General features: G+C 41.4%; 2 protein-coding genes across 2 annotated transcripts; both read right to left on the bottom strand.

The window, feature by feature from the left end:
- Positions 1-731: 731 nt before the first annotated feature.
- Positions 732-3,662, bottom strand: LOC102223500 (lecithin retinol acyltransferase-like). Its single transcript, XM_005810747.2, has 5 exons — positions 3,452-3,662; positions 3,008-3,113; positions 2,446-2,520; positions 2,039-2,191; positions 732-1,059 (listed from the first exon to the last, which is right to left on the bottom strand). The coding sequence occupies exons 1-5, from the start codon at positions 3,643-3,645 to the stop codon at positions 904-906; spliced, it is 684 nt and encodes a 227-aa protein (XP_005810804.1). The 5' UTR covers positions 3,646-3,662; the 3' UTR covers positions 732-903.
- A 1,728-nt stretch (positions 3,663-5,390) lies between these two features.
- On the bottom strand, positions 5,391-11,694 carry LOC102225752 (lecithin retinol acyltransferase-like). The gene is made up of 2 exons (XM_005810756.3): positions 11,049-11,694; positions 5,391-6,141 (listed from the first exon to the last, which is right to left on the bottom strand). Exons 1-2 carry the CDS (start codon positions 11,607-11,609, stop codon positions 5,989-5,991), a joined length of 714 nt encoding a protein of 237 aa, XP_005810813.1. The 5' UTR covers positions 11,610-11,694; the 3' UTR covers positions 5,391-5,988.
- Positions 11,695-15,613: the final 3,919 nt, after the last annotated feature.

Below are 15,613 nucleotides of genomic sequence, written 5' to 3'. Positions count from 1 at the left end.
TGAGCTTTTCAGTGCGGAAGCCGGGATCGGATAGATGCGAAAATAAAATAAAATAAAATAAAATAAAATAAAATAAAATAAAATAAAATAAAAATCCGTCTTTCTTTTCAATTAAGTTTTTTCATTTGCTTTACACCTGTTCTTTTGTCCACTCTAAAACTAATTTGACTTGATTTGACTTTAAATTAAATTAAATTTGATTTGTAGTGTGGATGGCGAGATGCAGTAGGGGAGCAAATAATAATACGAAAATGTTATTACTTAATTATTTACTGAATTATTTTCCCTTTAAACTAAAAGACAAACAAAATAAAACTAAAATAAACTTTAGGTGTCACTATATAAAGCTAAAAACACGAAATTATTTAATCTGTTGAATACTTACATTAACTGAAAGTTGAACAAGAATATAAATTTAAAATCTTACACCAAATAAAAAATGTAAACAAAAACATGAGAGGAATCAAATGTTAAATGAATAAAACTTTTTTGCACATAAAGTTGGAACAATTTTATTCAATTGTAGTTTTATATTATGTGATTGAGAGAGAGATGAATTAATGATGTTGATTTCTCAAGAATAAATCATTTTATCACAATTGTTTTGCAAGAAATGTAAAAATAATATCGTATGAAACAATATTTAGAACGAGTGCAAACCGAAGGAGGTGGATTTATGAGAATGTTCTGGAAAACTCCATCCGTTGATACATCTAAACACTGAACAAATGTAAATAAATACGTTTTATTTAACAGGATATGTTTGGGATCTATTATAAATCATAAACAATGAAAGATTCTGTGATGAAAACAATCAGGACTAATTTAAGCTTCAGATTGGACTGCTGGTCAAAATAAATCATCTCTGAGGATCCGGGTCGGGGTCCGGGACAGTGTGTCCAATCAGGAGGCCATCCAGAGGAGGAAGGGCAGCAGAACCGCCAGCAGGACCGACCAGGTGTTCATAACCCGCAGGTAGACCAGCAGACAAGCAGCCAGCACTGCCGTAACCTTGGCAACGCCTCGACTCAGCAACAGCTTCCTCACCGTCTTACAGAACTGATGGAGACAAACCAGAGAACCGTCAGCGCCGCCATTTTGCTTTCCTCTGCTGTTTTCTATGATCCGACTGTTTTTCTTCATTCCTTCTTTTCTTCTGTCTCACTTCTGTTTGGTTCTGTTGCCAGAAAAAAAACTAACAAGTTTCAGCAAGTTTAAAGCGAAATTGAATATTATTCCTGGAGGGAGGAATAATAATAAACAGTTCAAGTTAAACATATTTAAATGAAAAATTGTATCACATAAATCCATGCTACATAAAAACAGCCACTGGATGGCGACATTGCACCGTGCTGGCTCTGACTCTAGAGATCATTCAGTTGTTTATTCAGCTTTTCTCCAAACCAGCTGATAAAATCACGTCTGATTGGCATTTTCCCCCTTTTTCACCACATGACAGTTGGATAGAAGCCAAGCTAATGAAACTCCCTCCGAGCGTTTCTGAGTTCTCAAAGAAAACCAAGAGAATCTGCCTTCTTGACGTCAGCAGTTGTTCCTATGGTGTGGGTCATGACGATTATCCTCTGTGGCTGCAGCAGGTCTGGACATTATGTTCCTGACCTCCACTAAATGAATGTTTGTGTAATCCTGACGTGATTTTCCTTCTCAGCAGCTCCACTGATGCAGTTTCAAGCCCTGTTCTCCGGCTCCATGCAGCCTGGTTCGTTCCTCCTTAATTCCTTCTCAACTCTCAACCTCCTAATCACACAGAAAATCTACTGAAACAATGAAGCTTTCACAGACGAACGGTTGCTGCAATGCAAAGCTTAACCCAAGCAGAGAAAGAGGCTGGTCTGATCGGTGATCGCTGTTAATCTGCCACAGGGAGCAAAGGTTGCAGCTGAAGGTTAAAGTGTTGCTGGAAAACCTGAGAACCCACAAAACTGAGTCGCTTTTATCCTCCACCTGGGTTTGTAATTCCCAGTCAGAGAGTGGCTGAATTTGGACTGTACTGTAGGTGTTTCCTGTGTAGCGTCACCTGGAAGGTCTGGAAGCTCATGACGGTGCCGTATCGGCAGTACATGACGAAGTGTTCGCAGTTGTACCACAGGAGGCTGTAGGCCACGTCTCCCAGCAGCTTCTCGGCCCGCCGGGCCGCCTCCTCCCCCTGCAGCGCTGCACAGCTGCACATCTGAAGGGAGAACACATGCAAAACCTGGATTAATACCATCAAGAGAGCTCCAGAATCATTCAAAATGACCAGGAATAATCCAACATGGATCAGACCCAGAACCCAGAACTCCCTGCACCTTTAAGAAGCCTTGGTTTATGTCCAGTCAGACAGTCAGCTGGATTCATGGATAAGTAACATAAACCTTTTGTTTCCTACTGTATGAATGACTTCAGAGCTTTAAATACTGAATCAGGGAGTTGAACCAGGGTCACCTTGTCCATGGGGTTGAGGATTATCTCGGCTCCGTAGGCGAAGTCCTCCACTGAGTCCACCCTCACGCTGCCAACCTGCACACAGGAACAAGTTAGGCTCAGTTCCTCCTTTAACTTAAAGACATTACCAGACATTGATATAAGAGTTAGCAGCTAACTCGACTGATGTCATCTGTTCTGGTCCGGTCGGGTCCACCAGATCAATCTACGCAAAACCAATTGATTTTGCCAAAACCCTGGAGTCTAGAGCCAAACACACAACGAGGGCAGCGAATTAAATCCTATTTAAGGGCCTAATGGGCTCCGAACACAACAAAACAGGCTGATGTGTTTACGAAACAGACACCAAGCCAATGAGTGTTTTTGTTGCGAACTGTAACTGCAGAGCAACACTGCCATCCACAGGCCGCAAGGGAAACTGCAAGATGAACTTTAAACAAAGGGAAGGTTTGATGCTGCCAGTGCTGCTGTGAATGATGATAAAACATTTTTTTTAATCTCTCATAGATCCTTCTGGCTTCAGGAAATAATGAAGGACAAGGCGGAGAAGAGTCCATGTCACCTTAGCCAGTACTCCCAGTATGAGTCTGGTGTTGCTGACCATCTGTTTGAGCCGAAACTGGTTAGTGGAGACGACGGGCATGATGTCGGGGATGAAATGAGCCACTCTGGAGGGAAACATGGAGATAAAAATAAATAAAATAACAGGCAGGCAAAAAAGGCAGAACAAAATTAAAGGAATGAAAAATAAATTTTAAAAACGAATAAAAATTGAGAAACAGAACAAAAAAGTTAAAAGTAAATTATAAAAAAAGACAAATCAAGAAAGTACAGAAAATGGTAGAAAGACAGAAATGTAAGACGAAAATGAGGAATAGAGAAGAATATTTCAGAAGGGCAGAATGACGTCACACATCAGAAAGAAGCAACGAGGCAAAATAAGAAATATTCTAATATTTTCAACATTTTTACCTCCTGACCAATCAGAGCGCAGCGTCAGACTCACCTGCCTCCTCCCAGGTAAATCCCAAAATGAGTGAAGAGAGTCCGGGGAACTTCCAGCAGGTCTCCCCTCATGAACACCAGGTCATACCTGCTCTTCTCCTCATCATCATCCTGCTTCTCCTTCTCCTCCTCAGGTGAAGGGTCAACTGTTGCCGAGGAGACGAAGATCAAAGCGAGGAGCCGCAGCGGAAACATGGCGCAGGAGACGCGGGTCGCGGTGAAACTGCAGGTTTTATCCAGCAGGTGGGAGGAGCAGAGAGGAGATGAGAGTCCGATTCTGACCGGAAGTCAGAGGAATTCACCGCAGACAGGGGGCGCTGTTTGCTTTACCTCCAGAGGTCTCAGCTCTGACTTTCTGGGTCCAAAAAGATCAAAACAGGATGAAAACTGACCAAACATTATTGATATGAAAACATATAAAGTATTTCATAGACAACTTTCAAACTACTGTCATAGAAAATCAGAAGAAATTGACAAAAATTAAATAATGTACAAGATTCAACCACTGAAAAGGAAAAAAACAATAAAATTAATTTTTTTAAAAACATCAAAGGAGGGACAAAACTATAACCACATCCTGCTGGTAAAGTTACCTCCTCAACAGATGTTTTAAAAGATATTCCAGATAGATCAATATGACACAGTAACACCTGGAACAAGGTGAGCCAGGGTCTCCATGACAACCAGAAACACCAGCAAAACAAATCAAACAGACGCAAAACAATGAAACCTGTAAAATCTGCTAACAGGTGAAAAATACCCTTACATTTGAATCTCATGGGATTTTTTTGTAAGTGTTGAAACAAAGAAACAAAGCAATTAAAAATAAAATAAAGCAAAAAATATTAAACTATTAAAAAGGTAAAGCAAGATGAGAACCATATTTTATTTCTGGCATAAAGTCAGAAAATACACATAAAAGACATAATGAACAAAAACAGGTGCAGACGGAGCACAAAAACACCTCAGTTAGGAATTAGAAACTGCAAGTTTTCTCATCCAACATCAGAGTCTGACCTCACAAATGATCAAAGGTCAATAATTTCCACAAAGAAACTCCTACACTTTATGGAAAGTCTTTCCTGGAGATCTGAAGTTGTTTTATCTGCCCGGGTTGGGCTGACGGCGTTTCAGGCTCTACAGATGAAGAACAGGACGTCTTCATCACTGTTCTGGGTCTGCAGTCTCCACGCTGGCCAGCAGGGGGCGGCAGGCTCTAAGGAGCCCAACGAAAAGAATCAGGCCAAATAAATAATGTAAAAGCTCATAACTTCATTATTATAAACAGATTAGGGTTTTTTTTGTCTGTTTTTAAACTGCATGTAGAGTTTATAAAGTTAATTTAAAAAAAAATTAAATACATTACTGAGGTCATCACGTTTATTTGCAGTTCAAAATTATTATGATGAACAAAAGTTAACAGGCGTAAGCAACTAAAGACCTACAGAACCAATAACCATAAATAAAATCAACAAACGTGCCAGATTAAAATAGTTTCCATTCATTTCTTCTCACACAGGGAAGTAAAGGAATATTTGATTTGAAGAAAATCTGTTTTTATTTTCATTTGATTGAATCTGGCAGGTCAGCAACTGTTTCCACTTTTCTCTGCAGCCAGAGGAAAAAATATTTCATTACAGCAACCAAACCCTGATAACAGCTGAGCAGCGAAACTCAAAACGAGTTCAGTGATTCATAGGAGATTAAAAAAAATACTTCAAGCAATTTTCAGTTAATTTGGAAAGAAACATGCTGACACAGCTTTTTTTTTATTTTAATGACTTTGCTTTAATCCGTCTTAGTGATAATTTTGAAGAAATTTTAATATTTTAATATGTAAGTGAAAATAAATTAAAGTTTCATAGAATAAAATCAAAGTTGGGTAAATTTGTTATAATAAATGTAACAAATGAGGAAAAAAAACACAAATCCACTTTTCTTCCATTTTCTTTATTTACACATTAAAACACAATATAACAAGTTATAAAAAACGGTAAAAAAGTTTGTGACTGTTAGGAAACAATCAGGTCCAGAAGGATATTTACAGATATTTACATCTTCACCAGGTTGCAGAGCTGAAACAAAAAACCAAACAGATTCCTGACATACTGGGTAGAAATGGAGCCAAACTTGATCAAGAACAAGATCAGACTGGAGGGAAAACCAGTCAGATTCACCTGTCAAAGATAAAAATTAGAAACAGAACAGAGTTAATGTGAGATTTTTATCTGTGGTCTGGATGGAGAAAACTTTCAAATCTGAACTAAAATGTTCAGTCGGCTGTTTTGGTTCCTTTCTGTCTTCTGATTGGCTGATAATCATCAGATGAAGTTTCTATTCAGCAGGAGAGGAAATAAAAACAATAACAGAAAAAAACATAATATCAAAGTGAGAAGTGTCCAAACTAGCAGAAAACGTTTTTACTTCCAGATCGATCAGACGAGGCGACGGTTTCCGTCTCTAAAACCCAAACGGTCTAGTTAAAGGCCAGATGTTTTCCGTCTTCCAGAACAGAGTCTCTGGGTTTGTTCTGGCCTCTTAGCTGGCCATCCACAGGGTGAAGGGGATGAGGGCGGAGGGCAGGGCGGTGCCAGGGGATACGCCCAAACACGCCATGGACAGGAGGCCCAGCAGGCCGGTCAGAACCACGCTGCGCTGGTCCCGGATCAGAGACTTCAGCCACTCACAGAACTGCAGAAAAACACAGAGGACAGAAAAAAACGTTCACATTTTTCATATTAAACACATAACTTATACAAATCTGAAAAGTGTGGGCTGCATTTTCATTTGGATAATTATGGAACCATGTTGGTTTACTTTGCTCGTCTAGACACACCTTCACCATTCTGCTCCACATAAAACGTCACATTTCCTGCAAAAATGGACAAATTCTATCCTACATCCTGCATCCTACATCCTGCATCCTACATCCTGCATCCTACATCCTGCATCCTACATCCTGCATCCTACATCCTGCATCCTACATCCTACATCCTACATCCTGCATCCTACATCCTGCATCCTACATCCTACATCCTGCATCCTAAATCCTGCATCCTACATCCTGCATCCTACATCCTGCATCCTACATCCTACATCCTAAATCCTGCATCCTACATCCTGCATCCTACATCCTGCATCCTGCATCCTACATCCTGCATCCTAAATCCTGCATCCTACATCCTACATCCTGCATCCTACATCCTACATCCTGCATCCTAAATCCTGCATCCTACATCCTGCATCCTACATCCTGCATCCTACATCCTACATCCTGCATCCTGCATCCTACATCCTGCATCCTACATCCTGCATCCTGCATCCTACATCCTGCATCCTAAATCCTGCATCCTACATCCTACATCCTGCATCCTACATCCTACATCCTGCATCCTAAATCCTGCATCCTACATCCTGCATCCTACATCCTAAATCCTAAATCCTACATCCTGCATCTGAAATCCTAAATCCTGCATCCTGCATCCTACATCCTGCATCCTGCATCCTACATCCTAAATCCTAAATCCTGCATCCTGCATCCTACATCCTGCATCCTGCATCCTACATCCTACATCCTGCATCCTACATCCTACATCCTGCCTGCCGCATAAAATCTCACTAAAATAGCAGAAAGTCTTTGATTGTAAAATCATTTACAGGAAAACCTTGATCTATAAAAAACCTTCAGAGGAAACAAACAGTGCTGAACTGAAAACCGGCTTTTCTAATCCACATTTAACTAATGTTCATAAATGTTAGGAAACATGTGTGTTATTAATGCAGTGCCTAAACATTTATTTCTTTTAAAGGAAAAACAAAGATTACTGCTTGAACAAAGAATTTTAGCACCTGTGATACTTTTGGACTTGATATAACTCGCTGCTTTTCCACTTGTATTGATATTTTTAGGTTTGCTTTTCATATTTTTTCACACTAAAATCACAAAACTTCCACGTATTTTATCCGCCAGTGAAACGTGGCAGTGGCAGCATCATGCTAAGGGGATGCATTTCTTCAGCATGGAATTAGAAAGCTGGTAGGAACTAATCAGATTTGGTCAATCACATAAAAAAAAAATCAATAAAATACATTGAACTGTGAGGTTGCAACATGTGAACCAGCTCATGAGGGAATGAATATTTTTGCCAGACTTGCTGCTTTTCAAACTCTGCTTAGAGTTGAAACAATACAGAAACACCAGCAACACAAAACCCCACAGAGGTTTTAGAAACGCTACAAATTATTCCCATATTTGTAAGTAAATGACATTTGAAATGCTAATTACAGCCTTAATAAGAGACAGACTGCGGTTTCCCTCCTGCTGCTGCTGACAGACTTTTCCCTGCATCAAGTTTCACATCCTGTAATTTCCAAGCCAAACATCTGACCTGTGTGCCGCCTCGGAGAGAAGCCTGTAAAGGTTTAAGGAATGGGGGGCCGAGGGCCAACAGGAGCTCTTAAAGGAGCCTCAGAGGGCCCCAGCGTTAAGTAAACATCAGGTTGGATTACCCTCTGCTACCAGGGGTCAGCATGCTGCCACTCTGTTCACAAAGCTCCGGTCAGGTTGAGTTTTAGCTCAGGTTTGTTTTGAAAGTGTAAAGAATGCTCCATCGTTCGTTCTGACATGTAAAGGTTGACTGTGTGAAGCTGAAAAACAGCAAAAAGGTAAATATTTATCACCTTTATTCACCTGGATGTTAGTCATAAAAATGTTATTCAACTTTTATAAAACTAAACTCTTTGAGTCTGGAAGTTTCAGTTGGCTTAAAATAATCACTGATCAAGAAAAGATGCTAGTAGCTTTAAGCAGCTGGGGGTCCTCCGTAATGATTCAACCATCCAGATGGTTTAATCTGGTTAAACTATGTAAACACCAAACAGTCACTGAATGACCTGGGATGACGAAAACATCTTTTATGAACACTTTTCCAAACAAAAAGATTTTTATATATATGTATATATATATATATATATATATATATATATATATATATATATATTTTTTTTTTTTTTTTTTTATTACATTTTGATTTATGGGTTAGGGGGCTGAAAACTTTTCAGTACCTTCAAATCCGTGGTAGTCAGTCAAACTCGTATTTAACATCAGTTTTAGTATTAGGCTGAGTAACAAAGGCTCAAACAGGATGTGAAAAATGAACCTTCATCTGATGCACAGCAGCAGAGATGAGCGAATTTTTCCCAAATCCAGCTGAAGAAGAGTCAAGCTGTCATCTGAGTAAAACACGTCCTGGACCGACCGCAGAGAGGCGTGGTCCTGGTTTAAAGGGCCGGTACGGCTGTCGTCCATCATCATCAGCGCAGACTGAGTGACTCTCTGCTGCTGGCAGGCGGCTCAGGTCTGAATGCGGCTCTTGTTCTCAGGACTTTTCCGAGGAGCGACCCAGATTTTCCTGCTCCGTAAACCCGAGTCCAACAGAGGAGGACGGACGTCCTGATTGGCTGCTAAACCTCCATGAGCCATTATTTCCATCCTTAACAGTTCAGTCCTCCTGGTTCACAGCGAGGTTTATCCTTCACATGAAGCCAAGGCAGCATTTCTGAGTCGTTTCGCTGATCCACTTACATTAACGTTAAAATAGTTTCATTTATCAGGCAGAGATTTTTCTGGAAAGATTGTATGAGACGGTCAGATGGAGGAATTAATCATATCAGCATCTATATAAAAAAATGAGCTGGTTTATTTGCTGCAATATGTTCACTGTGTATTTTTAGTTTAGTTTCTAGAGCAAATATCTTAGAATGCTTGAAATAAGACAAAATGAATACAGAAGTAGCTATTCTGAAATAAAAGCTTGTTTCAAATCAATAATTCCTTAATGTTGATGGAAAAGTTGCAGTTTCACCGGTAAAATATTTAACTTATAACACGGGAAAATGTCTTGTTACAAGTGAAATAATCAGCCAGTGAAATTAGAAGATTTTCATCAATATTAAGGATCAATTGACTTCAAACAGACTCATATATTTTTGCTGAAAAGTCACTTTAAGTTATTTAAAGTGAACTGAGATATTTCTGATAGAAACTAAACCAAAATTACTTGGTAAGATTTTGTGCTTTTTGCAGTGTTTTTTTATGATATTGCATCATTTTGGAGATAAATATGAAAGACACGTTCAAAAAGGGCATCATGAAGGATAAACCATGCATTTTAATATAAGTAAATAAATAAATGTTGCACTTCATCATAGTTTGTCCTTGCTTACAATCTAATGCATTAAATATGCCGTATGAATATCTGTCTCAACTGAGTTTTGGTTCCAGTGAGCAGATTCCATCTTTGAGTTTATCCAGAGCAAACAGGGTCCAGAGATTTTCTGCTGTTGCATTTCAGCCCAAAGCAGCAGCTTTGTGTGCAAAATAACAAACAAATCAGGAGACAAAAGAGTTCAATCCAGCAGAGATTCAGAGTCAAATCTGCTGCAGCCGCCGGAATCATTCACAGATCACAACAAAGTGTTGAGAACCGCTGATGAACAGCAGGTTAGACGTCTGGATGATGGAAAGTTTTTAAAAAAAGAGAGTCCTCCTCTGTTAAGGTCTGCTCTGCTGCATGCAGAGTGAGTCAGGATAAAGTTGTTTCACTAAAACCTTCAGCGTTTTATGAGGCTGCAAAGTCAAACATGCGTGAACACATGTGGTCTCCTGCTGCAGGACGTTCTGTCCAATAAAACACAGGATCCCTGTGTGCAGGAAACTTCTGCAGACTTTCAGCGACAAGTCAGTACGGCCAGCCATTAATGATAAATATCAGCACAAACAAATGATGTAGAATTCATGATTTAACTTTTAAAGAGGCTATAAAAGATTACGAGGAAATGTTTTAGGAGCGACGGTGGTTTAGTGGGTGGAGGTCTGGACTCGGCCAAGCTGGGTTTGGTTCCAGGCATCAGACCGTTTGATGCCTGATCTCCTCTGTCAACATGGTGCAAAACAGAAACATGAAGCGCCACAAAGATGCTTATAAAAGATTTTATCTGGTTGTTACATCGCTTTTTCTGTCTGCAGAGAATCAATCATGTTCAGGTCACACAAAGACAGAGTCATGTTCTATAATCAAAACATGGAACCCAAAAAATCCATCAGAATTAGTGTGTGTGTGTGTGTGTGTGTGTGTGTGTGTGTGTGTGTGTGTGTGTGTGTGTGTGTGTGTGTGTGTGTGTGTGTGTGTGTGTGTGTGTCTGGGCTGAAATAATTAACTGGATTAAACAATTATTGAAATAATTGTTAACTAATTTAGTAATCAATTAATCATTAACTGGAGTATACAGACTCAAAAAAGATCAATTGATAAAAAAAATAATATACAAAACTGTACAAAAAATATCTATATGTTGCATTTAAGACTCTATACTTTAGCCTAGTGGTAAAGTTTTAGCATTTTAGGCAATGAATGTTTTTGTTTTAAATGACTATTCAATTATTTCTATATTAGACAAATAGTGATTTTTGGCAGTAATGGCTTTCCATGCTACGTAATAAAATTAGGTCGAATTAATGCATTTAAAACTTTTGCAGTTTTTTGATAATTTGGTAAATGAACTGGTGAATGGCTCGGTGGGGTCAAAGGGCAGCTCACCTGGTCGGTCTGCAGGCTCTGCGCGGCCCCGTAGCGGCAGTAGGTGACGAAGTGCTCGCAGTTGTTCCACAGCAGGCTGTAGGAAACCCCGCCGACCAGCAGCTCGGCCCGCCGGGCCACCTCCTCCCCGGGCAGCGGGCTGAGCGGCACCGCCCGGTCCATGGCGTTCAGCAGGATCCCGGCTCCGTACGCGAAGTCCTCCACCGAGTCCACCCGGATGCTGGCGCGCTTGGACAGCACGCCGAGCAGCAGCCGGCTGTTGGTCACCATCTGCTGGATCTGCCGGCTGTCGGAGCTCAGCACCGGCAGGATGTCCGGGATCAGGTGCGCCACCCGGTTGTCGCCCAGGTAGATCCCGAAGTGCGTGAAGAGGGTTCGGGGGACCTCCAGCAGGTCCCCGCGCTGGAACCTGTGCCGGGCCGCCGCTGCTGCTGCGGGGGGCTGCGGGAGCGGCTCCTCCCGGTCACAGCTGCGGGCCAGCTGCGGGGGCAGCAGGCTGGACAGCTTGATGTGGGCGAGGAGGAAGAGGCGCTCCAGGAGGAAGGTGAGGCTGTCCAGCATGGCGGCGGCAGGATGCGGGTCCGTCCGGCTCCGAGTCTGAGCGGCTCCCCGCGGGAAGCCCGCTTTTACTGCGGGGGCGTGCGGGAGCGGAGCGCGCCCCGTGTGTGTCACAGGGAGAGGGAGGAGAGGAGATACCGGAGACCAGTTAACCCAGTTAACCCAATGAAACCAGTTAACCCAAAATAATCCAGTTAACCCAATGAACCCAGTTAAATCAGTTAACCGACAACCTCCTGTTCATCCATCCATCCATCCATCCATCCATCCATCCATCCATCCCAGGAGAACCAGTGAGATTCTGTTAAACATGAACTTCAGACCCTCTGAGGCTCCGCCCACACGGAGGTGAACAAGGTAAATTCTTGTAATCTATAAAGAATGAGTTAAAAACAGGACGCAGCGCCACAGAATCGCTGTAGTAGGTCTGCCAGGCCAGTTGGTGGCGCTGTAACTCTCCCGGCGATGTCGTTTTAAAAACAGGCATGTTGACACTGAAACATGAATCTGGCGTTTAGAAATGTTTCTACTTTTCAAACATTTTTAAAAATAATTTCTTTTTAAAATGGTGGCTGTGGATTTCCCGTCTGAACTACCAAACACCTTCCAGGTGTCTGTGTGGGCGGGGCCTGAATGCAGCAGGTTTTAATCTGGCTCCTCCAAAACCTCCATGTCTTTAAAATCCACTTCGAAGCATTTCTGGAATCAAAAATCACAAAAACTGAAAGATGAAAACAGGAGAAATAATTGATTTGATCTGCAGTAAAAGCAGAACAGGAATGCTACATTAATAAAGAGTTGATCATGTTTCAGTTGGTTCTGGTTCTGTTTGGCTCCTCTGGGCTCCCGTAGGACCACAGGTTCATGAACCTGGCGCTGACGTTCTGCTGTGGTTGTAACAGAACCGCCTCCGCTCAGCCTGACGCCAACCAAACGCTTCTGAGCCGCAAGTCAGAGCAGCAAATGTTGTTGACGGCGAGTCGTCAGCAGCTCTGTGGGAACTGGGTCGGCCAGGAGCCGCTGCAGGTCCACTTCCTGTTCACACCTGGACCATCCTGGACTGTTTACACCTCACAATGACCTCTGACCTTCTGACTACACAGTGTCCTGGATTACAACGACTGGAACAAACTGGTTTAATGAACTGGACCTGTTGGTCGACTGATCCTGTGAACCGGGCCTGATTAAATGAACTGAACCGAGTTGGAAGAATCATTAAAAGTAGGAATGATTCAATGATGACATCACAGATCTCATGTTTACAGAAAGTCCCGGTTCTGGTGACCACAAAAAAAAATTCTGTAAGTAAACTCACCTCACGTTTTTATCGTCAAACACAAACCAGCCAATCGCTTTGCAGAAACTGGAGGACTTCAGGCTGAAGCTCCAATGGAGCCTCAGAATAAGGAGAAAAAGGTTTAAATTGCTCAAACTGCTGATTTTAGCTTTTTTTCTTTCACACAACTAACATAAGATTTAAAAAGAATGAACTGAAAAAGAAAAAAACTGTCAATATTTGGTTCTGGTTCCAGATGACAGAACCAGAGCAGATGAGCTACAGCAGCAGATGCCTCTCCTCTCAGCTGAGACTGAATATTAGGGTGCATTCCCAGTTCGCTCCAAAAGCAGGAAGTGGACTACAGTGCAGGGGATTCTGGGTAAATACAACCAAAACAAACGCTAGAGAGCCTAGCGCTAAGGGAGAGACAGCTTGTTGTTTTTTTACCGACAAAAGTGAAAAATACGCAAAAACCTGAAGCCACTCCATTTTTGTTTCCATTTGGTGAAGAAGGAAGTTGCACTCAGTGTCTTCAGTGGTTTTTGGTGCAGCGCCCCCACAGGCCAGGAGGGGAACAGGTTGCTCAAAGGGTTTGAGTCAGAGCAGAGAGAAAGAACCACAGCAGCTGGAGATGGAGCAAATGTTATGATTTTGGTCCATAATCAAACCGACTCTAACGGACTAAATCACACAGACTCACCAAAATCAGAAAACAGAGAAATCCTGCTGGTCCAACGAGTTTCAGCAGGAACACACAGACGGTTGGTCAGGACATAAAATCTGTTATAAACAACAAAACAAAACAGAAACCATCGCAACCTGCTGTGATGCTTACACTTCTGAAGGAGTCCCTCAAATGTTAGCTTTATTTTCATATCAAGATTATTGAAATAGTTTGTAATTGCTGAGAAAAACAAAATGTAATTTGGATACGTTATTTCAAATTTATTACAAATACTTCAGAAAATCTTGTGAGGTTTAAATGATCTGAAATAATCTAAAGCAAGTAACTGTAGAACCTCATACAGCCGATCCAGCACAGACAGTGAAAACCTGCCTTCATGTCTGAATCTGGACTCAGTTTTCAGCTGATCCTTGTTTTTTTTTCTGATTCATCTCCAGGAAGGAGAACAAACCAAGTTTTGTGTTTCATGTTCATGGTGGGTTAAACCGTCTGATTAGCTAAAAGCTACTTGTGATTCACTTCTCATTTTTGTTACCAAAGCTTTTCTTCCGTCTTCCTCCGAATGGGAGAAGAGGATTTGGAAGGATTAGGGGAAGATTATGGAAACGGACCGGGACTCACGCAGTGAGACCCCGCCCCTCCGACTGGAGCTGAATGAGTGAGGAGAGGTGAGATCTGAAATGCTGAATGGTTGTGTTGATGTGACCCCGACTGAGCGGCTGTGAAGAGGTGAAAGGAGCCGAGTGACGCCTCAGAGAGGAGATGGCAGCTGATCCTCTCACTTCAGGACGGATCAGGTTTCAGGATTTAACCCGACATGCTGCACTGCAAAAACACTCTGGTCCAGTTTAGGGTCAGAATATTTCAGCAAACTTCAAATAAGGCAAAACTAACTTACAAGCAACATTTTAGCAAAACATAGGGATTGTTTAAAATCAATATTTCCTTAATATTGATGAAACAGTAAGACTTTAGTTACTCTGACAGATTATTTAACTTATAACAAGATATTTTCCCCATAAATGAACTAAAATACCAACAGAAAAAAGTTACTTTCAGGTTAGTTTGTCTCAGTTATACTGAGATATTTGCACTAGAAACTTTGGTGTTATTTGCAGCCTGTTTGCACTTCTAAAAGCTGCTTTTTCATTAAATATTTAAGGAAAAATGATGTTAATAGCTGAACAATTTGGAGTTATGTGGTTCCACAGAAAAATACTCAACCAGAAACAGTTTGGGGTCCAATCTGTATTTATGGATGATTTAAATGTCTTTACAGCTGAACCTGGATTTGCTATTTTATTAAATTATTATGTAAAAATGTTGTAAAACATTAAAAATAAGGAATAAAATAAATCTGGCCGTGACGTTTCCATTGTGAATTCCTAAACGTTCACAAAGACCTTCTAAAGGCTCTGATATGTAGAAAACAATAATGTGTAAATCATTAGAAACTAGAAGTTTCACCTTCATCTGTTCAGCTTGAAGTTTTCTTCGGTCCTTTTCATGGAGACAAACTTTGGTGACAAAGTGACAAATAAAACCTGGAGGCAGTTTTAGGTTTGGACACAAAGGCAAAACGGGGCTGAAATGAGGACAAAGAGGGAAGATAAACGAGCGGCCAGACGTAATTTATCTCCTTTTCTCAGCCATGACGCCGTGACAGAAAAGTTTGATTAATCTGAGCGTCTGGCTCTTTTGTGTGCAAACCCAATCAGACATGCTGCTGTAAAACTAGCCGATAAAACAACGGGCGAGTCAGGAGGGCTCACAGTGGAGCAAACTGTTCCTTCAGCACATCCCACACATTTCTGTCCAGGAATCTGGGAGCTAAATCCCAACGTTTAGGGCTTTCTGGCGGCCATTAATCAGGCGCCATAAAGGAGCTTCTAGCATCGAATACGTTTGGCGATAAGCGGGACAAGTTGGCAGGAATCCTGTTCAGTCGGAGTGAATGGATGTTTGTTACGTTTGTCTGCAGAAACCAGTTAAAGACGATCAGCTGGGCTCATGTATTCATTATTAAACTGAACAATCAGCAGG

Source organism: Xiphophorus maculatus, chromosome 14 (genome assembly GCF_002775205.1).
Source record: "Xiphophorus maculatus strain JP 163 A chromosome 14, X_maculatus-5.0-male, whole genome shotgun sequence".
Taxonomy (NCBI): Eukaryota; Metazoa; Chordata; class Actinopteri; order Cyprinodontiformes; family Poeciliidae; genus Xiphophorus; species Xiphophorus maculatus.
Note: the sequence above shows the minus strand (reverse complement) of the source record. Positions and strands in the feature narration are given on the sequence as shown.

Bases quoted from the DNA above. Each gene is read 5' to 3' on its own strand.
- LOC102223500 (XM_005810747.2), bottom strand. From the start codon at position 3,645: ATGTTTCCGCTGCGGCTCCTCGCTTTGATCTTCGTCTCCTCGGCAACA. The intron at 2,521-3,007 runs GTGACATGGACT...TCCTGTGTGCAG, and splicing joins TACTGGGAGTACTGGCTAAG to GTTGGCAGCGTGAGGGTGGA. The intron at 2,192-2,445 runs GTGACCCTGGTT...TTCTCCCTTCAG, and splicing joins TCCTCAACCCCATGGACAAG to ATGTGCAGCTGTGCAGCGCT.
- LOC102225752 (XM_005810756.3), bottom strand. From the start codon at position 11,609: ATGCTGGACAGCCTCACCTTCCTCCTGGAGCGCCTCTTCCTCCTCGCC. The intron at 6,142-11,048 runs GTGAGCTGCCCT...GTTTTTCTGCAG, and splicing joins AGAGCCTGCAGACCGACCAG to TTCTGTGAGTGGCTGAAGTC.